This window comes from Lactuca saligna, chromosome 7, assembly GCF_052625555.1.
Source record: "Lactuca saligna cultivar CGN05327 chromosome 7, ASM5262555v1, whole genome shotgun sequence".
NCBI lineage: Eukaryota > Viridiplantae > Streptophyta > Magnoliopsida > Asterales > Asteraceae > Lactuca > Lactuca saligna.
This window is the reverse complement of record NC_136423.1, coordinates 118,148,098-118,171,996: the sequence shown is the minus strand read 5'-3', so window position 1 is coordinate 118,171,996 and position 23,899 is coordinate 118,148,098. Positions and strand designations below refer to the sequence as shown.

Below are 23,899 nucleotides of genomic sequence, written 5' to 3'. Positions count from 1 at the left end.
CACCCAGTTTCTTTGTATTACAAGTAGTAGCGCGAGAGCATAAGTTAGAGAACTTGTGAAGATATTTTTATTTATAGACCAGTAGTTGTATGTAACTGTGTAAGGTCTATGTTGTACTATTTATGCTTTTGGTCTGTATCGGAACATGACATCCCGAGTTTTGATAAATAATGAAAATACATTTCTTTAAGAAATGTTTTGATAAACCTTATTTTATCATGTTTTGTTTTGAGGACAAATTCCGCAACCCTTTTAATCAAAAGATTACTCTGAAATTATTTTAAAAGCATAAATTAAACCGGTCTTTTTCGACCGTGATTTTGGGGATGTCACAGATGTTGTGCGCATGCTATTGAATAGGGGAGAAGATAAAATGTGTCCTTAGATACTGGAAAGATAGGTCGAAGGCAGTAGATGAATACCAAAACCGAAAATGGAAAGAAACGCTACATACAAGAATAAGAAAAGGATGAAGCATATTTAAAACTCTCAATTTCACAAATTCAAATCAGGAGGAGTTTTCCAAATAAAGGAGTTTTGATGTGTTAGAGTTTCATAGAAATGGAATAAGAGATGCTCATACATGTTCAAATTTGTTGAAGATCCCTACGGTTCATTCCCTATATTACGGAGGAGAAGGAGCTAATCTAGAAATTTCTCGTAGTCGATGTTTCAGGGGACTTGAACGTTTGCTCTATATTCGAACTTCCGACATTGTTTCACCATGTCGGAAATTTCACAGCAAGAGAACAAGCCATGGCGCTCAAGGTCGTTGAACTCATTATCGAGCTTGCACAACGCCCACCATTATTACTGCGTCGGAGAAAATGAACCGCATGCAGCGAAGGGTTTCCACTCGTTAGATTATAACTTCTTAATTGCTGAATAACCGGCCCAAAACACTTTATCTTTTGAAGTTTTGACCACTCTGTTTAAACTTTAATGTCAATGTGGTCCTCGTATTTATTTCCGATTTTTAGATATTATCTCACATAATGATTTTATGAATTTTAGCCACTTAGCCCCACCGATTTAAAGATATTTTATGACAATTATGTCATATTTTTCTTTTAAATTTCCTGTTATCATTATATGGTTATTAACTTTATATATATATATATATATATATATATATATATATATATATATATATATATATATATATATATATATATATATATATATATATATATATATATATATATATATATATATATATATATATATATATACGACCATTATTTTTTAATTTTCTAATTTGTTCGCAACTATATGTCATCGCAATGTTTCTATGTGACATTTTAGTTAATAAGTTGGTAAGTTTTAAATATATTGATCATTTTCTTTGGTCACGAAGCCATAAATATTGTGACCATTATTTTTGGTCACTATTTAAATATAGTGACCACTTTAGTGACCGGTGAGTGACGACTATCATAATATTGGTCACTAAGTTTTTAGAGTTATCAAAATCCAATGATGACTTAATACATTGTGACTAAACGATTTACTTAGTGATCATATTTTTAATCGTCACTAAAAAAACTGGTCACTAAAAAAGATTTTTCTTGTAGTGATTGCAACCGATCCACCATTTCCCTTTGTTATTGTTTATAGTAAGAAACCACCTCTCATCGTATGGTGATTACCTCTTCTCTCTCCTCTAGCTCCGATGCCTCTCACCGGCCATCACCACTATATATATATATATATATATATATATATATATATATATATATATATATATATATATATATATAAGAAATTAAAAAAAAAACATTCATATTAGGAGTATATTTGTGATTTCAGGTTGGGTACAGATCAAAATCACACAAACATGTCAACTGTATGGACCAAAACCATACAAGGTATACGAAATTGGACCACTGATGCATCATCAAACGTTTTTGAACTAAAACCATATAATTTTGCCAACCAAAGAGACCATTTTTACAATTTTGCATTTTAAATTTATTCTAATTATAAAGCATCTATTGCCGTATTTAGTATTTTTAGAAAATGATTTTTGAATACAACCCAAACGTCATCTAATATTATCAAAGCCTCACAAAAAAGGAAATTAATGGGAGTGTATCCAACCATAACCAAATATGAGGAGGCATTGTTAGTAGTCCACACTTAACCCGATCCTACTTTTGTGCACGAATATACATAAGTTAGATGGCAAGCCAACTCTTAGATTTATGATATTTGAGCCATATATATTTCAACCTTTCATCACAAAAAGGCATGAACTCTTCTTTGTGTAATGAAAAAAAATAGTCCAAGTCATTAGCTGTTTGTGAACATGTAATCAAATCTCTTGATTTTTGGTTAGTTGATCCGTAATTTATTCTAATGTATAAATATGACTGCTTGTATCTTCGATCGGACATTAGCATTAATTTACTTCACCTCAAATTGGACAAAGTTTCACCAGCTAAATGTCACCATTATCATATTACTTGAGTCGAGCCCCACAATTACTCAAAGGTCAAACTGTCATACATAATAACTTGATCAATATACGAGGTTAAGTTTTGCAATGAATATGGGGATACTTTGCATGATTAAACTGTTAATCAATTATTTTCAAACTACCGAGTTTCGTCTAAAAACCAGATCGATTCTTCGCGATCATATATGATTATAAAAAGGGGCAGAAGCATAATGTTTCGTTATCAGATATAATTAAAAGACATAACAATAATGTAAAACCAACCTCGTTATTGTAGGTCTTCGACCAATAAACAACTGCATGGAAAAAGCTCATTTACGTCACTCCAATTCAGTAAGCTTGAGCGTAAACACCCAGGATTTAATGCAATTTATTCTCGTTCCAACAATTATGGAAGAAGGAATAAACGCAAAATGATTACATGAAAAAACAGAAGAAACTAAATTTTACAGAAACAAAAAATCACAGAATATATATATATATATATATATATATATATATATATATATATATATATATATATATATATACACACACACACATACATACACACACACACAGAGAGAATTTTCTAGTGCATGGAATATGATTCTACGAGGGCTGAGGGCTGCATTTATAGTTGCAAAAACCTAGAAGCAAAAGTTTCTCGCAAAAACCTAGAAGTAGAAGTTTCTGCGAGATACACGATGCGACAGAAAATACACCACACCAAGTTCATCATTTCACACGTTTGCGGAATTGGCTAAGGTTAGACGCGCGTGTGGAATTGACCCATCTATTGATCCACGTAAAGCCTATAAATGCATATAAAAAAAAGACATTATAAACCTAGTAAATGTTCCCTATCTATATGGGTTAATGGGAAACTAGCCAACTTGCTTTTACCACTATAATTTCCAACACTTGCCCCGGCCAATTCCAACACTTGTGCCGGCCGATGCCAATACAGAGCCACTCACCCTAGCATAAACTAATGCAACATGAAAGTGCATGCTATTGAACTTTCCCTTCTTCTTAAGCTTATTTTTCACTAACAAAAATACTATACATTTTGTGAGATCTCATAATAGTGTAAGGCTCATTTGTTTCTTTTAGATCTATAAAACTTACTCATTAAAAAATACATGCAAATTTAAAAAGGGCAGCCCATTCCCCACCTATCTCTCCCAATGAAGGTGAATGTGCCAAAATATTGGTGGGGAATGAATGACTAAAAATAAAAATACAAGTTTGTCTTTAAGACATGTTAATTTTTTGTATCAAAAGAATTAGGGTAAGTAAAAAGTTAAAGAAAATGTTATTTTTTCTGTTTTCAATTTGGAGTAAAAAAAATAATAAATAAAAAAGTGGAGATATAAAAGATGTGTAGTAGCCGACTTCACTCTTCCTTTTCGGGTGAAATCACCTGTAAAAAGCAAAGCAAAGCAAAGCAGCATCCTCTAAAATCAAAACCAACCAAACCACCCCTAATCGCTCTCGTCCCCATCCATTATTCCCCGACGCATCCCCAATTCCTAAGCTTCATCTGCGATTTCAATTTCCCCTCAAATCCATCCGTAAACCCTAGCTCAATTTCGATTCAACATCTTCCACTGTCAATCATGGACGCTGACTCTTGGGCTGCTCGTCTATCATCTACATCCAAACGATACCAATATGCTCTTCAATCCCGATCATCTGGTAAACATCAAGATTTAATTCAGGGTTTCTTGTAATTATTTGTAATTTATTTGTATGAGACCATAGGGTGATTGGATTTGGATGAATTTGACGCAGATATGTTTATGGGGTTCGAGGACATCGAGGTGGATGATGATATCAGGGAAGAATTTCCATGCCCCTTTTGCACTGGTTATTTCGATGTAGTGGGTTTGTGTTGTCATATTGATGACGAGCATCACGTTGAGGCCAAGAATGGGGTACCGATTGTTATACTTTTGCCCTAATTTTCGTTAATCCCCTTTTTCAAAGTTCAATTCTTTTCCACCTTCTGTCTTCCTTTTGGATGCCTGATGACATTTAGTATCTATTAGGGGATTCAGAATCTGAAATACCCTGATCATTGTCACAAGCATATGCCTTTTGGATTCTGAATAAGAATTAAGAAAGATCGTTGGTCCTTCTCTAACTTGTCCCAGTTCTTGATATTGCAGGTGTGTCCGATTTGTGCTGTGAGGGTGGGGGTAGACATGGTAGCACATATAACCTTACAACATGGAAACATATTCAAGATATCCTTTTTTTTATACGATATTTCTACAAAATAGAACTTATTCATATATATGCCATTCTTGTGTTTAGATTTTGAAGTCTAGGGTCTCTCATATATGTTTTCTTGCAATTTTTTTATATATATGTTTCTACGTTTTTGATGATGAAGTTAAACTGTGAAATCCTTAACCAAAACTTACATGCAACAAAAGAGAAAGTGTCGCAAAGGTAGTTCTGTATCAACACTTTCATTGTTAAGGAGGGAATTAAGAGAAGGAAATTTACAATCTTTATTTGGAGGTTCCTCTTATATAGTTCCATCAGCAAATGCAGCACCTGACCCTTTGTTGTCATCATTTATTTTGCCAATTGTTGATGATCTTGGAAGCACTCAATCTAATTCAACAGCTGAATCAGTTTCTGTAACCAAAAACACAACTGAAAAAGTATCTGAAAGGTATGATTCTTGATACTCAATGACTTTTGGTCTTATAGACTTATACATATATCATCCTATTTGTTTTTGTGAACACACTGTTTATTTATGATGGGTGTTAATGGAAGATGAAAATGTATTTGCAGAAAAGCTCAATCACCTCCATTGTCGATTGAAGATAAGGAAGAAAGGAGCAGAAGATCGGAATTTGTGCAAGGAATGTTGATGTCAACTATTCTTGGAGATGAGTTGTAAAAAGATGTGGTTATGGGGTTTCAAGGTGAGAGGTTGGTTGGGTTACTTATTTGTTATGTGATAATGGGGAGAGTGAAATGTAGTAATAAATTTGTAATTTATGTTTCTGAGATTTGTAGCCTCAATTAAAGTGAGATAAAAAAAAAAAGAAAAAGAAAATAAGTAGTATTAGTTTGTAAGCGAATGCGATACATTTTACTGAATTATGTTGTGGTTGTTTCTTCTATTTCTAAATTTTATAGCAAAAAGTTGCTATAAACACTACTAAATCAATATGTTGTTATAGTCAAATTATAAAAATAATGTATGTGTAGTAGTTTAAACAAACATTGTAGAAATGATCCCATGTAATAGTAACATCACAAAACTAATTCCTTTTGCAGGAAATTTCATTTGAAAATAACCTTTTGTACATATAAGATTAATAATCTTTTATCATAGTGCACAAACTTAACACCGACGTTACACACAAGTTAGATTATACAAACTAAATTCATGGGTTTTAAATAGTTGAAAGGCCAATTACACAAAACCATTATATTTTTGGCATCATACCAAAAAAGACATTACTTACTATTTTATTTTATTTTTGCAAGAAAGTCGTTGACGATTCTTTTTATTTTTTTTTATTGAAGTCATTATTTGCTTATAAAAATTGGTCCCCAAGTTTAACTTGTTTACATAGTCAACTTTTAGTGAGGTGGCATTTAATGTGACAAAGTATTGTCCACACAAGCAATTAGGTGTTTTCTTTCTTTTTTACCAAATCAATTGGTCTCTATTTTTACTATGAGTTCTATATCAGTTTCAAGTATAAATTTTGAGAACCAATGAAACTTCAAGTTGAACTTCTAGTTTGTAGTTCTGAAGCTCAAACTAGATGTTGTACATTAATAGTGGAGGGTGTAAACCCATATATAACCCCCGGGTCGGTATGTATATATTTATCCGACCCATAAAGTTGCAATAAACAGAAAAACAACACTCGAAGTTAGCCTCCAAGCATAATGAGTTGACTATGCGAGTATACCCATGTAGCAAGACATACAGCTTTATGTGCTAATGCCACCACTACTATCGTATGCGCAATATCAAGCATATTGGCTTCAGTCAGGCCCACAAGCTTACATACTGCCAACCGTAATTGGCAACCTGGCTATACGTCAAATACAATGGCCACAACAAGTCGCTAACAACAAGTTGCAGGGAGACAAGAACACAAGTGTCAATATTTGTCTCATACTAAGGTAGGATGATTCACCATTTATAAGAAGTATCCATGAATATCAATTACCATGTTAAGGAGACAGATGGAGATGAAGATAGAATCAGGGTAGTTGAGCAGAGTCATACGGGGTTTGTGCTCCAAGCAGCTAGAAAGCATCGCACCGGCCAAAACAAAGAATGAAAGGAGAAATTTTCATGTTCAGACAAGCAGAACAACCAGAAACAAGCAAAACAAAACCGATAAAGAATTGGAACCAAACCCAAATCCAACCCATGGGTTCGGTTACTTGACTTCTTGGGTTTTTTTTTTTTTTTTTTTTTTTTTTTTTTTTTTTTTTTTTAAATCCATTTTACTAGGGTCGGTTTTGGTTTATCGAAGCACCTTAATGAAACTCTTGATATTAGGAATGACTATATAATGGATTACAAGTCCGGATCTTTCTTATACGAAACAATGTGGGACTCCACTGATATGAGTTAAAGAAATAAGTAACTATATAGAGGAATAATCATTTGAGAACTTAAAGTTTTCTGAAAATCTGATAACTAAAGGTGGAACATTACATCAAATATTTTAACGGTTTACATTAAAAATGGCATAATTGTAATTATAAATGAATTTAGTGGCATTTTTAAGTTTATATCAATGAACCTTAGGGTAAATTCGGTATAGTTTCAGAAATAAATAAAATATAAATTATCAATTTATATATATATATATATATATATATATATATATATATATATATATATATATATATATATATTCACAAACGAGTTGGTAAACAGTAAAGTTTGTATATTTGGCATTTTGCCACCATATTACTAAAAGTTTTTACATTTGCATTTTGGGCACCAGATTATTAATTCACAAAAGACTTTTGCCACCAGGTTATTTTTTGCATTTTTGCCATCAAATTAATTTGGATTAATATATATATATATATATATATATATATATATATATATATATATATATATATATATATATATATATATATATATATATATATCATTATCATTATCATACATACTTATAAAGCTAGCATTTTTCCTTAAATCTCATGTATTTGAAACCCTCATAAAAATTTGCAAACACCTCATACATTTGAAACCTCATATTTTAATGAATACCACTCAAAAGTCTCTTAATAATGATTAACAATTCAAAAGTTTTATAACTTATATAATATATTTAATAAACAATTAATGGATACTCTACTATAAAAATGTCAATCTTTTTTAGTAGACACACAAATATAAATCACATACAAAATTCACAAAGAAAACAAGTTTGAAGTTTTCTATATTGGTTTGAGAACTTTGAACAATTTTTCGAGCCATGTTGTTATGTTGAAGTTCTTAATTTGTAAGTTTGTTATATACTAATTATTTTTTGTATTTTCTTGATTTAAGTATTCTTTTAAGAATATCATTGTATGTTGTGGTTGAAATTTAAATGTAAATTAGATTAGATTCATGTTATCGGTCATATGTTATGGAATTTGATATATATACAATATTTAATTAATTATATACATGTTTGTATGTTCATGTTGATTCAAAACAATAATCAATTAAAATCATGTATATGTCCTATTATTCATATTATCCATGTAAGCCTTTTTTAAAATGCAAATTGTCTATCTTATCACTTTATATTTTAGTATATGTTTAACATTTTAATTATAATAATAAGTGTTTTTTAAAAGTTTCTTTCACTTATTAATAATAACAAGTGGTTTTAAATTTAATAAGCAATAATTATAAATAATAAAACCAAATTACGTGGATATATCATATTATCCATGCAAGTCTCTTTTAATGCAAAGTGTCTATCTTATAACTTTATTATTTAGTGTATATTTCACATTTTAATAATACTATTAAGTGTTTCTTAAAAGTCTTCTTTAACTTATTATTAATAATAAGTGGTTTAAAATTAATGAATAACAATTTTAAATGATAATAACATCAAATTATAAATTATATTAAGCGAAAAATAAATTGTATTTTAAATGAACATCATTATTGAAATTAGAAAATGATTGCATAAGTAAAAATATAATTAATCAATAATAATAATTGTTAAAAATAATACTAAATATACAATTATATTTAATTCTATTAATGAGAAATGTGGGTTGATATCAATGAATATTATAGTTCAAAATAATAGAGATTATATATATATATATATATATATATATATATATATATATATATATATATATATATATATTAGTGTAAAAATATTATCTCAAACTTAATATCAATAACATAACTATTTTAAATATATATTTTTCAATATTTTAACAATATATTTTTAATCTTCGCTGCGCAACGCGCAGGAATTTGTCTAGTATACTTATAAAGCTTGCATTTTTTCTTGAACCACATTCATTTGAAACTTCCATGTATTTTTTCCTTTCACCACATTCATTTGAAACTCCCATGACTTTTCAATTTTTTTTCTAATAATTATTATAAGTTGGTTAATAAGGTTAAATAAATATCAAACTTAAAGTGTAATCATATATAAACTAAATTTCAATATTAAAAATATATATTTTCTTCTACTTATAAAGTTTGTTTTTAACTTTTAACATATTATACTTAATTTATTTAGTCTAATATGTTGTATGTAAACCATTATCATTCTAAAGCTACAACTTTCGATCAATTTGTATAAAATACTTAAATTGTTAATTTAAATATAATCTTACAAGATCAACTTAAATATAAAATTTAGTTCAACTTAAACAACCCAAAGAATATTTTGTAAATAGTTAAAAGTGATAAATTGTAGTGTATTTCTAATAATGATTATAAATTGGTTAATAAGGTTAAATAAGTATCAAATCTAAAGTGTAATAAAAAATAAACTAAATTTCAATATTAAAATAATATTTTTACTTCTACTTATAAAGTTATGTATTTAATTTTTAACATATTATACTTAATTTATTAGATTTAATATGTTATTGTATGTAAACCATTATCAGTTTAAAGCTACAACTTTTGAACTGTATGGACAAAATACTTCAATTGTTAATTTAAATATAACTATACAGGGTCAACTTCAATATAAATTTCAGTTCCACTAAAAAAAACCAAAGAATATTTTGTGAATAGTGAAAAGTGATAAATTGTAGTGTTAAATGCAAAAACTAAATTGTAATATCAATTCACTAAAATATTTCCTAAAGATAGTTTTATAATCATTAAAAGTTTTGAAATAAGTAGCTTAAAATAAATTACAATAACAATAGTTAAAAATAACTCTATATAAATGTTTATATTGTTACCTTTAAAAAAAAATGTTTGATGTTTTAAATAATACACTGATGAAAATTAAAACGTTAAGCAAATAAATTTTGAAAATGAATTAACAATAACAACAACTCTAAATAATATTAAACCATATATTATATTTAATTTTATTTATAAGTAACCCGCAGGTAGATGTCATTCAAAAGATTAAGATTATGCAGTTTTAATAGATGTATATATTATCATATAATTCAAAATAATCAATAAACTATATCAACTTCGTATAAGAATTATTATATTAAATTTAACAACAACATTATTGTTATATTTAAAGAAACATATATTTGTAAAGATTTCAGCTATATAGATGCTTCTGCGCAACGCGCAAGCATTCGCCTAGTATACTTATAAAGGGAACATTTTTCCTTTCACCACATTAATTTGAAACTCTCATTCTTTTTTCCTTTCACCACATTCATTTGAAACTCCCATAACTTTTCAATTTCTTTCTAATAATAATTATAATTTGCTAAATTAGGTTAAATAAATATCAAACCTAAAGTGTAATCATATATAAACTAAATTTCAATATTAAAATAATATCTTTAGTTATACTTATAAAATTATGTTTTTTAACTTTTAACATATTATACTTAATTTATTAGTTTTAATATATTGTTGGATGTAATAATTATCATTTTAAATGTATAATTTTGGAACAATTTATATAAAATACTTAAATTAACATTAAATATATCATTATAGGGTTAACTTAAAAATAAATTTTAGTTTGACTTAAACAACCCAAAAAAATATTTTATAAATAGTTAGAAGTGATAAATTTTAGTGTCTTTCTAATAATGATTATAAGTTGGTTAATAAGGTTAAATAAATATCAAACCTAAAGTGTAATAATAAATATACTAAATTTCAATTTTAAAATAATATCTTTACTTCTATTTATAAATTATATCTTTAAATTTTAACATATTATACTTAATTTATTAGACAAAATGTTGTTGTATGTAAACCATTATCAATTTAAAGCTACAACTTTTGAACAGTTTGGACATTATACTTAAATTGTTAATTTAAATATAACATTATAGTGTCAACTTAAATATAAATTTCAGTTCCACTAAAAAAACCAAAGAATATTTTGTAAATAGTTAAAAGTGAAATTATAGTGATAAATGCAAAAACTAAATTGTAATATCAATTTAACTAAAATATTTCCTAAATATATTTTTATCATCGTTAAAAATTTTCAAGTAAGTAGTTTAAAATAACTTACAATAATAATAGTTAAAAATAACTCTATATAAATGATGATATTGTTAAATTTAAAATCAAAAAATAATATTTGATGTTTTAAATAATTATAATGATAGAAATTAAAACATTAAACAAATAAATTTTAAAAAAATAATTAACAATAACAACAACTATAGATAATTTTAAACCATATATAATATTTAATTTTATTGATGTGTAACTTGCGGGTAGAAATCATTCAAATGATTGAAACTATGAAGTTATAATAAATGTATATATTATCATATAATTCAAAATAACCAATATATTATATTAATTTAGGAATTCTTATATCAAATTCAACAACAACGTTATTTTTATAATAAAAACAAACATATATTTGTAAAAACTTCAACTATATTGGTGTTTCTGCACATTACAATATCAACTCAAATACAAATTTTAGTTCCATTTAAAAAAACTAAAGAATATTTTGTAAATAGTTAAAAGTGATAAATTTTAGTGATAAATGCAAAAACTAAATTGTAATATCAAATTAACTAAAATATTTCCTAAAGATATTTTTATAATCATTAAAAGTTTCGAAATATGTAGCTTAAAATAACATAAAATAACAATAGCTAAAAATAAATCTATATAAATGATTATATTGTTAGCTTTAAAATAAAAAAAACAATGTTCGATGTTTTAAATAATTATAATGATAGAAATTAAAACATTAAGCAAATAAATTTTAAAAAATTAATTAACAATAGCAACAACTATAAATAACATTAAATCATATATTATATTTAATTTTATTCATGTCTAACTCGCGGGTAGAAGTCACTCAACTGATTGTGATTATGAAGTTATAATAGATGTATATATTATTATATAATTCAAAATAATCAATATATTATATCAATTTAGTATACAAACTATTGTATCAAATTTAACAACAACTTTATTCTTATTTAAAAAAAACATATATTTATAAATACTTCAACTATATGGGTCTTTCTGCGCAACGCGCGGGCATTCGTGTCACACCCCAAAACCGGAACGGCGGAAACGTTCTGGGGTGGATGGCGTCATGTCAAGTATCACAACATATGCAGTATAGTAATCAAAGTACAACAACCATTGCATAAATTATAATAGATTTACATGGTTTACATTACATAGAAACATCAAAGTTATACAAGTAATAATATAGGTGTAGCTTAGTACTAACTGTCTTCATCCGAAAGCTCCTGGAATGTACCTGTCTAAAGCTGACCTGAGGATACAAGTTATTTGAAAAGCGAGTATCAGCATTTTTACAAATGCCAGTGAGTTCATAAGTAATTAGTGACATTTTATACAAATAACTTTATATAAGTAGTAGTTTTTAAGTATACGGTGAAATAGAGTCCTTTCCAGAAAATCTTATATTTTCTGATTAAAAGCAGTCTTCTACCAAGACTGGTCAGTGTTATGTGGTAAAAAGTAGTTTTCCCTTAAACACTTTCATTATCAAAATACGAGATTTGCTTTTTAAGAAAGTTGGAGAATATTAGGGAAAATAACATATGCCTCAGCAGTGAGGACTACTGACTAAGGCAAAAGAATCATAGACTCCAGGAGGGTATCGACTGAACGGTATGCATGGCTCAGTCTAACAAAAGGAGACACAGACCCCAGACAGCATCAAATGAAAGATACATCTAGTAAGGTCTAAAATAGAGAATACAAACCCCAGATAGTATCAAATGAAAGATACAACTAGCAAGGTCTAAAATAGAGATAGACCCTAGACAGTATCAAATGAAAGATACATCTAGCGAGGTCCAATACAATGAACACAGTGTATACAGTGAAATACTATGTATAAAACTTGTTACCTTAAAGCCATGAATTATAAGGTAACCCTGAGATACTCGTAACCATACTGATCGACACTAGAGAATCTTGACGACCTGCAAGCGTCGTAACCATACTGATCGATACTAAAGAATCTTGACTTTTGCCACCATGGACTGTAGCTAGTAGTCAGGGTGCGGGGGTGTGAATCCCGTATAGATCTATACACACAATGTCCGCTCTCCCTACAAGAGTCTCTGGTTACCAACTCGACAACGGAGTAGGCCGTGTACTGAGTATGTATCTTGTATAGTGAGATTTAGTGTAAAATACTGGACAAGCGATTGAGAATCTCAACGGGACTGACTAGTGTAAACCTATATGTCTATGCCTGTATACATAATATATAACTAACGATCAAATGACCTTCGGAAGGACATCCGATCCCACCAGACCACATCTCAACGAAGAAAAGGAAATAGGGCGAACAAGCCTTCCTAAGTCCTTCAAACATTATTTATATGCATCTATACAAGCATAGGCATACATTTAAGTCTGTGGAAGTGTCATCAGGTATAAGCGTATCACGAAGTGGAAGCGTTCTCAAGTATAAGTGTATCACGAAGTAGAGTGTCTTACAAGGTATAAGCGTATCACAAAGTGGAGTGTCTTACAAGGTATAAGCGTATCACGAAGTGGAGGCGTTATCAGGTATAAGCATATCACAAAGTAGAGTGTCTTATAAGGAATAAGCGTATCACGATGTGGAGGCGTTATCATGTATAAGCGTATCACAAAGTAGAGGTATTAACTAAACCGAAATGAAGCAGGGTATCTTCACCAAGTAGGAGTATAAAAACATAGATGAAAACTTTGGAAAACCTTTATACATTACGAAAATCACGACTTGGTATTCCTTTGTAAAATAAGTTTGAAAATCTTTAAAAATCCTTTGAAAACCTTTCATAAACAAGTTTAAAATGAAACTTGGATTAAACATTATAAGTAAAAGCTGAACGAGTAACTACGTTTTTAGAAAACCATTTACAGTGTCATTCTCGGTAAAATAGTTAACAGTGTGGTAAATCCTTGTGCATGCGGGTTATCAATCACATGTTATTGATATGATAACTGGCATGTTTAACTTGTATTCCCCCTATAAAACATGTAAAAACATATAAAAGGTTCATTCAAGGGTATGAACTCACCTGATGTAAGTGGATCCGACGAAGGTGCCGGTTGGGTGTTTGGTGCCAAGTAAAGACTTGGGCACACTTAGTGACCTATTAACATATGATAACATATGTTTACATATAATTAGTACATATAATACCAATTAAACAAGTATACGCATCCTAAAGTGCGGAAAATACTTTGATTGAGTGTTTGGGGTGTCCCGGGTAACATCTAAGGGTGTGTATGGCTTGAATAAGGAGTTTACTCTCCTACAACTTGCTTTATATAAGTTCACGGTTGGGAGGCCATATTCCCCATGAGTTTACAGCTGTAAACTCGTGGGAGAAGTGTTTTATGATAATATCCAGTCCCAAGTGCTTCTAGAATTGGTTTTAAGTAATTATCCAAGGCTATAGGGGTGTTTAGGGTCCCAAGGGTGCACTCCCTTAAAGTTTACGGTCCAAATGACCACTCCTTGGGAGTTTACAGTCGTAAGCTCTATGGCTTGGCCGTGAACTCTCATGCACCCTCTAAACTTTTATTTGAAGCCATTGATTCAACCCTAGGATTTTCTAATGAAGGTATAAGGCCATTTAGGGGACAAAAACTATCATTTGACATGGTTTGGGGGTGTTTACGGCCTAAGCATGTGCTTGGGCCGTAAACTCCTTTTTACCCCTCATTTCTTTGTGTTTAATTGCTCCAAACCCGAAATAGCAAGTCCTTAATTTATGTCTTAAGCCTAAGGGTGGTTTGGGAGTGTTTGGAACTTGATTTTATAAGTTTTGAGGGTGTTTACGGCCTAAGAATGAGCTTGGGCCGTAAACCCTCTTTTATGTCCCAAAAATGATTGTTTTATGGTTCAAACACTCCTAGGATAATTCCCCAATTGGTTTCTAAGCTTGAAGGGACAATTTTCGGTCATTTTAGCCTCATTTAAGGGGTTTACGGCCTAAGGAGGTTCTTAGGCCATAAACTCCTCTTTAACAGCTTATATGATCGATTTTTGAGCTATAACAACAAGCCATGATGTTTAGAATAAGTTAGGGTAATGAGACTTACGTTTTGGAAGTGGAAATTCGCGGTTTTGAGTCAAAACGAGCTTTATGAGAGAGAGTATAGAGAGAGGGTGAAAAAAGGGTGGAATGAAGTCCATTCCCCCTTATATAGTGGCTGGAGTTGAGGCTCAATGGAAAACTACACAATACTACCGTTAAACGGGGCTTTTGGTCGCACCCGATTTAGTGGTCGTAATAAAATTAACTTTTTCCAATTTAAATGGAAATGGACATTATGCGCTTTTCTTTATCTTATTACGATGATTAATTACATAAGAATATAAATAAATAAATAAAACATTTATTTATTTGACGATCTCTTATTAACGGAACTTTTATAAAGTGGAATATTCCATCAATGGAAACGGGGTAATGTAACGGAATAAACTTTGGGTTGTCACATCATCCCCCGTTAGAGGGAATTTCATCCCGAAATTCAGGTCTAGGAAAGGAAGTAGGTATGAATGATAGAGGCAGGAGGGTACTTCCTATTCGGTTTGTCCTCGCGTTCCCAAGTGAACTCTGGTCTGTGTTTTCCATTCCAACAAACCTTCACCTACGGGATGCGGATTTCGTCTCGTGTAGTTAGCGAGTTCCGACTGGTGCATCTACGAGGTTGGGGTTCTCATTGGTTTCTATCAAGATGAGTGGGATACGAAGAGTGACTTCGGGTAAACACATATCAAGTCTAAGAAATGGATCGATCTGGTGTGAAACTTGTGGAATATCCAAAAGTAGTAGTGGTCTGACGAGGGTTGGACCAAATCTCTATGAGGATTCTCGGATGGTCCTATTCTCTCGGAAGGGTAGAGCTTTTCAGCACTTAGAACATAGTGTAATTCTATGGCAAGATCATTACTGGCGTGATCGCCATTCCGAAGTTCTAAACGTTCTCTCTCATACTGGTAATGTAGTCCTTCAGGTTGGTTCTTAGGAAGCTCGGGTTGTCCTTGGTTTCGCGTTTCCTATCAATTGGCTTTTAGAGACTTTCTAGGTCACCGAATGGGTTGCGTGTCTACAGTTATCTGTTTGCTGTAGAGTGTCTATCTCAAGCTCGTGCAAAATGAACCTGCACTTCTAATGCTTGAGGTATTTCTAATGGAAACCCTCAGGGCCAGGGAGATAGGGTTTCACTAGACAAGCTTTGGACTATCTCTGGGGGTGATTCTACTATCTCTGCATGAGATAATATTCATAGAACACTTGATAGTCCAATGAATCTTGTGAGACATGCCCAAATTTCCAAGGCGTTAGTTTATTCTAGTGCGGAAAGCGGTTGCTCTTGTATAACCCACCAACTAACACCTAGACTGGTGTCAAGTCTATAATCTCTTCGGGACCTGGGTTATGAGGCTTGACGCAACTACTTTCGCACTTTGATCAAGTATTCTTGGCTGCGGAGGTTATCCTGTGGTTCTGGGTATTCTAATGTTCACTTCGGAGAATGAAGTCTATCGTCTACAGGGCGACGACGATTTCCTCTATGCAAGGGGGCGGAGGTCCTTGGCACCACTCGTCGGTAACGGGGTGGACGAAGTGCCTGAGTAGTGTGAGCATCTACTGCAACTACTCTTCCGAAGGTTCTGAGTTTTCTCGGTCTAGGTCAAATCTAGTGGGTATAGGTTCCCATCACTCGGAACTTTAATATCTTTACTAACTGAGGGTGTTAGCTACTATGTGGGCTTAACCGATCTGACAACAAATTTCAGACTTGTGGTCATTACAGTAGCTCAACCCGCAGTGTTTCTCTTGACTCCAGCTCTTATTCTATGGAATAGGATGAAGGGTCTTTCTAGGGAATCTACGAAGTATGCTTTGGATGGTTATTGTCTTCTGGAGTATCTTGCGGTGTCTTTCGCTTCGGTTTCCATATGACTAAGAGGGGTCGGTCAACAGTGCGTGGTACCCTTCTCTTGGGTACTTCGGAAGGTTTGAGATAAGAGGGACGACTGACGGATCGCATTAGGTTTGATTATTTGTATTATGTTTAGGTTCGGAAGAACCTTTATTTGCCTATATGGCTACGGAGAAAGTTCTTTTTACACAGCACTAGGGATGTACACATGGTTGCACTACGTCAAACCATGATCGATAGAGTCGTCGAAGTTGGCATACCTCGACATGATATAGAATGAGGATTGATAGAGTCATGTGACGAACAGGCACACAAGTTCTAGGCGTTTCAGGTTTCATCCTGTGTATTGCTGTTGCAGATACTTGGACCGATAGAATTGACGCGGAATTATAGAGGGTCCTGAGTGTTTTCTGAATAGAGTACCTTTTTATGAATGGATTCTCACGAGGCATTTCTATAATCGCCTCACATATACTAGTCATGCATAATTAAGATGGGGACGACTGTTGACTAAGCGACTCCACCTTAAATCCACAACCAAACGAGGAACATGAAATGAGGCGGCCTTCCCTCACTATTGATCTATCCATCTCAATTATACATGGCCGTAACGTATATGTTTAGCCATTATAGTCTTACCTGATGAAATTTTAAATTTTATAATAGTGTTGCGACTTTCGATTTAATGGGAAATAATTACACTTAGAATTAGTCTTTTAATGTTTTCGGTTAGTTATCTGAGATCGAGAGACATACCAAAATCTACCGGTTTCCTTGATGCTTCTCCCTAAGCATTATAGTTAGAATCCTCCTGTGTCCTTGTCTTTTCCTTCAGTTGGGCAGTCCTTCTTGAAGTGTCCAATCTCACCACATAGACGGCAAACTGGATTGGCCGCCAAATTGGTGGTTGATGTAATGAACTCAATCGGGGTTCTGCAGATGCGAGCAGTATGCCCCAATATGTGGCACCTAGCACAATAGAGTTCCCGACATATACCATGATGATGGTAGCTGCACTTTCTGCAGTGGGGAAAGTTTCCTAGGTATGGTCTTTTGAAGTCAGGAGGGAAGGATTGACAGGGGTATTGACTGTCTCAGCTCGTTGCCCTTCGGAAGGTCCTTGAGCCGAAGTACTTCCCTCCTCGATCTTGATCTTTCTCTTTAGTGGATTTGAGTGAGGTTCTTGGGTGGCTGGGTATGCAGAGGTTGGTTGCTGCTGTCCACTACTAGGATCGGAATTTCCGATAGGGCTCTTGCTAACATTGGCGTTGTTAGCATTCAACTGAGCCATGACAACTACTACGGCTACCGAAACTGCTGCTTGGAACGTAGCTTCATTGAGTAGGAGAGTAGGTTTCTTGCTAGTGGATTGGTTACGCTTGCTCAGGGGCATGGTTTTTCCCTATACGGAAAGGCACTCAAGCAGATGAGAGACGATGGTTAACCCTGGACGTACCAATCCTTACTATGTTAGGCCTAAATTTTCCCGTGCCTTGGATATGGGTTGTCTGAGTGTCGGCCTACATCCCTATGATGTAGTCCTGGTATGCAAGGTAGGAGTATGAGTATCGGAAAAGAACATATGATGCGACTCGTTCCTACTAAGTCACCTTTATACTGGGAAGGTTTCACTCTCTGGCTTGGAGAGATCTGAGAACGGTTCGGAACGAATACCGCAGAAAGAAAGGCTCATGAAGACTTATGGCCAAACAACCTCAACGGAGGTGTGGAGATCCGCTCTAAACGTGCTACTGGCAACGGGAACAAGGCGATTTACCTAACACATAGCGTGAGTAGTGTAACCACTAACTCACTAAATAGTATTATTTATAGGTGTATTAGCGTGACGAACACGAGGAAAAGACACTTCACAGGTTCCATGTACTGGCTCCCTCTGTCTACCTCGTATTTTTGATTGGGACCGGCGTTGGTTTCCTTCGGGTAGTTACCTAGGGTTCTTTCCTCGTATGGACACATTGAATTTATACTCCGCCTTACTTCCGAATCCGACTCCGGGTGTCACCACTTCATGATAGATGACTGGGGATCTCGGAAGCTCAGGCGAATTTCTTCACCAGTGTCCTTAAAAGATATAGGCACTTGGTGAATTCAATAGTCTCGACCTAGTTCATTTAATTCCGAACCGGGAATCTTCTCAATAAACCTCTTCTGCCGAGTACTGAAGTGGATAGGGTTTTCTACAGGGTTCGTGCGAGAATGGAAATGTCTAAAGAATCCTAAGAGATTATTAACATTTCACTGTGTGATCCATATCAAGTCCTGCTACAATTACACAGGGTATACAAATCATATATAGCTTAGATCCGATAGGCCTTCGAATATGTGATACACTCTATATCCACATCCAAACAAGGAAAAGGAAATAGGGCGAAACCACACATTCTTTGCCTATGGGATCCTTATTATATATAATCTTGGGAGTATACTCTCTGTAATTGTAGGTATATCACTAAGGATCTTCTTAGTTCTTCACACAAGGTTATCTATGGATCCTAAAATACCCCTATGGTATTTTAATTTACTGTTTGTTTCTTAACTTTTAATATAATTCTGGGATTAGTGTGAGTCTTTTAGTGTTCTAAAATACTCCTATAGTATTTTAAACTTTATGTTTGGCTCTAGCATTCCTAGTTGGTAAGTTTCAAACCTGTTGCAACACCACTATCACTCCCAAGCACACGTTCATCGCATCTCGAATAAATGTAGTTGATCAGGTTACATTTATTCCAGCTTACGATTACATAACTGCCCAGGTTTGACGGTAATGCTCAACATCCGAAGACTTTTATTCTTGTTCTTCTTGTGATACTTGTGTTCGAGTGTTTAGATTATGGATGTTCTTATACTTTGGTAAAATATGGTTATATTTTAAAGTATAATTCTTGGTCAGAGTGTTTTGTCACTTATGTATTTATAGGTTGTATATCTTTTATGAATTGATATACTTAGCTCACTATAAACAATGCTCTGATACCAATCAGTCACACCCCCAAAACCGGAATGACGGAAACTTTCTGGGGTGGATGATGTCATGTCAAGTATCACAACATATGCAGTATAGTATTCAAAGTACAACAACCATTGCACTAATAGTAATAGTTTTACATGGTTTACATTACACAGAAACATCAAAGTTATACAAGTAATAATATAGGTGCAGCTTGGTACTAACTGTCTTCATCCGAAAGCTCCTGGAATGTACTTGTCTAAAGCTGACCTGAGAATAAAAGTTATTTGAAAAGCGAGTATTAGCATTTTTACAAATCCTGGTGAGTTCATGGTGGTTGTCGAGGCCAACACAAATAATAACCCTAAATGTTACACACTAAATAGTGTATAGTGGTAAAGGGATCGAATCCACGGAGATTGGTTCAATTTCTAACTCTATGAAAAATCTCTTTGTAAAAATACTTGTAAAATAACAATAAAAATAAAATGGGGGGTTTTGGTGTTTTGAAATACTTGAAGCTAACTAGAATTAACTATGATTTAAATAGACAATTGCAACAAAAATAAGAATTTGATGTAAAATCAATAAGGGAAAGATGGTTGACTTAAAGTTTTCTCACTTTGACTTTTGATGAACATATCATTAGAATTCAATGGTGCAATACTTGTTTTAAATCCTCAATTTGACTATAGTAATCCAAGAAGCTTGAGATTACCTAGAATTTTCTTAATTGTTGAAATGGCTAGAGAAGCTCATAACAATTTCCTTAGTCAAAGTCACTAATTCCAAATAGCATGTAATTAGTGAAAGTCAACTAGCATTAAGAACCAAAAAGTCACCAAATCCAAGAGGGGTCAAATGCTTTCACCACCATGTTGGAGGAAATGTTTTTATGATTGTGTGAAGTAAAAACAACACAAAAATCATTTGTTGCTTGCTAATTTGAGGATCCTTTACTTAATCAAGAAATTAGCCAACTAATCACCACAAACACATTTAAACTCATGAACTAAAACATACAAGTAATGATAAGATGTTAAAACACAAAACATTTCCATAAAGATTCAAGAACATGTTCATGGATTCTTCAACATTCAACAAAAGTTCAAAGGATTAAACAAAAGTCAACCAATATTAGTTTAGCCAAGCATGGCTAAACACAAAGAAACAAAGTTAGAGAAAATTGTACCAAACATTAAGCAAGAATCAAGAGGTAAAAATATGATGTTCTTCAAGGGTTCTTGGCCTTCAAAAGTCTTCAAAACTCCAGAGAGAATCTCCAAAAATCGGATGTTCAAGAGTATGCAAAAGATGGGCACCAACCTTCCTCAAATAGCTCAAAAGAAGAATTCCCGAAATTGCCCCTGCAGGGCCTTGCGCGACCCGCGTGCTGCTGCGCGGGTGGGTTGCGCGGGTGGTGCCTGACATGGGCTTCTTTGAGATTTTGGGCCTCTAAAGCATATCCCACTAGCCCAGATCGAATCCAATCACCTCCTAGCCCATTTTCTTCAAGTTTTTCTTCATTTAAAGTCCAATTTGACCTCTCTAAAGCCTCTCCAAAGCTCGTGAACTCGCCCGATTAATAATTTTCATACGCTTGAATGTTCCCCCGCATCTTTCAAATTTAAAGCTCAATTCTTCCAAGCCTTCAAGCAATTGACAAGTCCACCCCATGAATCACCTTCATAGCCATCAAGCATGAAATCTCCAATTCCCTTCAAGCCCAATCGCCTCGCAAGAGTGCCGCCCCGCTAGTTTCCAAGAAAATCTGCAATAATGCTCAAGAAACTAGAAAGTACCCCGAAATGGTCATAAAAATAACAAAAGGGAAAATATGCATGAAAGTTAACTAAAATGCGAATGAAATGTACTAAAATAAACTATAAAAATAAGTAAATAAAATGAAGCTATCAGTTCATAAGTATTTAGTGACATTTTATACAAATAACTTTATATAAGTAGTAGTTTTTAAGTATACGGTGAAATAGAGTCCTTTCCAGAAAATCCTATATTTTCTGATTAAAAGCAGTCTTCTACCAAGACTGGTCAGTGTTATGTGGTAAAAAGTAGTTTTCCCTTAAACACTTTCATTATCAAAATACGAGATTTGCTTTTTAAGAAAGTTGGAGAATATCAGGGAAAATAACATATGCCTCAGCAGTGAGGACTGCTGACTAAGGCAAAAGAATCATAGACTCCAACGGTATGCATGGCTCAGTCTAACAAAAGGAGACACAGACCCCAGACAGCATCAAATGAAAGATACATCTAGTAAAGTCTAAAATAGAGAATACAAACCCCAGACAGTATCAAATGAAAGATACAACTAGCAAGGTCTAAAATAGAGATAGACCCTAGACAGTATCAAATGAAAGATACATCTAGCGAGGTCCAATACAATGAACATAGTGTATACAGTGAAATACTATGTATAAAACCTGTTACCTTAAAGCCATGAATTATAAGGTAACCCCGAGATACTCGTAACCATACTGATCGACACTAGAGAATCTTGACGACCTGCAAGCGTCGGTATAAACATGACATTTGTCACCCCTTGGCTTGATAGGCCATGGACTGTAGCTAGCAGTTAGGGTGCGGGGGTGTGAATCCCGTATAGATCTATACACACAATGTACGCTCTCCCTACAAGAGTCTCTGGTTACCAACTCGACAACGGAGTAGGCCGTGTACTGAGTATGTATCTTGTATAGTGAGATTTAGTGTAAAATACTGGACAAGCGATTGAGACTCTCAACTGGACTGACTAGTGTAAACCTATATGTCTATGCCTGTATACATAATATATAACTAACGATCAAATGACCTTCGGAAGGACATCCGATCCCACCAGACCACATCTCAACGAAGAAAAGGAAATAGGGCGAACAAGCCTTCCTAAGTCCTTCAAACATTATTTATATGCATCTATACAAGCATAGGCATACATTTAAGTCTGTGGAAGTGTCATCAGGTATAAGCGTATCACGAAGTGGAAGCGTTCTCAAGTATAAGTGTATCACGAAGTAGAGTGTCTTACAAGGTATAAGCGTATCACAAAGTGGAGTGTCTTACAAGGTATAAGCGTATCACGAAGTGGAGGCGTTATCAGGTATAAGCATATCACAAAGTAGAGTGTCTTATAAGGAATAAGCGTATCACGATGTGGAGGCATTATCATGTATAAGCGTATCACAAAGTAGAGGTATTAACTAAACCGAAATGAAGCAGGGTATCTTCACCAAGTAGGAGTATAAAAACATAGATGAAAACTTTGGAAAACCTTTATACATTACGAAAATCACGACTTGGTATTCCTTTGTAAAATAAGTTTGAAAATCTTTAAAAATCCTTTGAAAACCTTTCATAAACAAGTTTAAAATGAAACTTGGATTAAACATCATACATAAAAGCTGAACGAGTAACTACGTTTTTAGAAAACCATTTACAATGTCATTCTCGGTAAAATAGTTAACAGTGTGGTAAATCCTTGTGCATGCGGGTTATCAATCACATGTGATTGATATGATAACTGGCATGTTTAACTTGTATTCCCCCTATAAAACATGTAAAAACATATAAAAGGTTCATTCAGGGGTATGAACTCACCTGATGTAAGTGGATCCGACGAAGGTGCCGGTTGGGTGTTTGGTGCCAAGTAAAGACTTGGGCACACTTAGTGACCTATTAACATATGATAACATATGTTTACATATAATTAGTACATATAATACCAATTAAACAAGTATACGCATCCTAAAGTGCAGAAAATACTTTGATTGAGTGTTTGGGGTGTCCCGGGTAACATCTAAGGGTGTGTATGGCTTGAATAAGGAGTTTACTCTCCTACAACTTGCTTTATATAAGTTCACGGTTGGGA

The 23,899-nt window shown here is 33.1% G+C and overlaps 1 protein-coding gene across 2 annotated transcripts; it reads left to right on the top strand.

Annotated features, from left to right (window-relative positions):
• The first annotated feature begins 3,826 nt into the window (after nucleotides 1–3,826).
• On the top strand, nucleotides 3,827–5,633 carry LOC145005868 (protein DEHYDRATION-INDUCED 19 homolog 3-like). Of its 2 annotated transcripts, none has more exons than XM_078964984.1 (5): nucleotides 3,827–4,138; nucleotides 4,235–4,377; nucleotides 4,597–4,691; nucleotides 4,872–5,126; nucleotides 5,252–5,633. In XM_078964984.1, exons 1-5 carry the CDS (start codon nucleotides 4,060–4,062, stop codon nucleotides 5,358–5,360), a joined length of 681 nt encoding a protein of 226 aa, XP_078821110.1. In that variant the 5' UTR covers nucleotides 3,827–4,059; the 3' UTR covers nucleotides 5,361–5,633. The 2 variants fall into 2 exon arrangements, with proteins under 2 accessions (XP_078821110.1, XP_078821111.1); XM_078964985.1 differs by having other exon boundaries at nucleotides 3,828–4,138; nucleotides 4,612–4,691.
• The last annotated feature ends 18,266 nt before the right edge of the window (nucleotides 5,634–23,899 follow it).

Bases quoted from the DNA above. Each gene is read 5' to 3' on its own strand.
- LOC145005868 (XM_078964984.1), top strand. From the start codon at position 4,060: ATGGACGCTGACTCTTGGGCTGCTCGTCTATCATCTACATCCAAACGA. The intron at 4,139-4,234 runs GTAAACATCAAG...AATTTGACGCAG, and splicing joins TCTTCAATCCCGATCATCTG to ATATGTTTATGGGGTTCGAG. The intron at 4,378-4,596 runs GTACCGATTGTT...AACTTGTCCCAG, and splicing joins ACGTTGAGGCCAAGAATGGG to TTCTTGATATTGCAGGTGTG.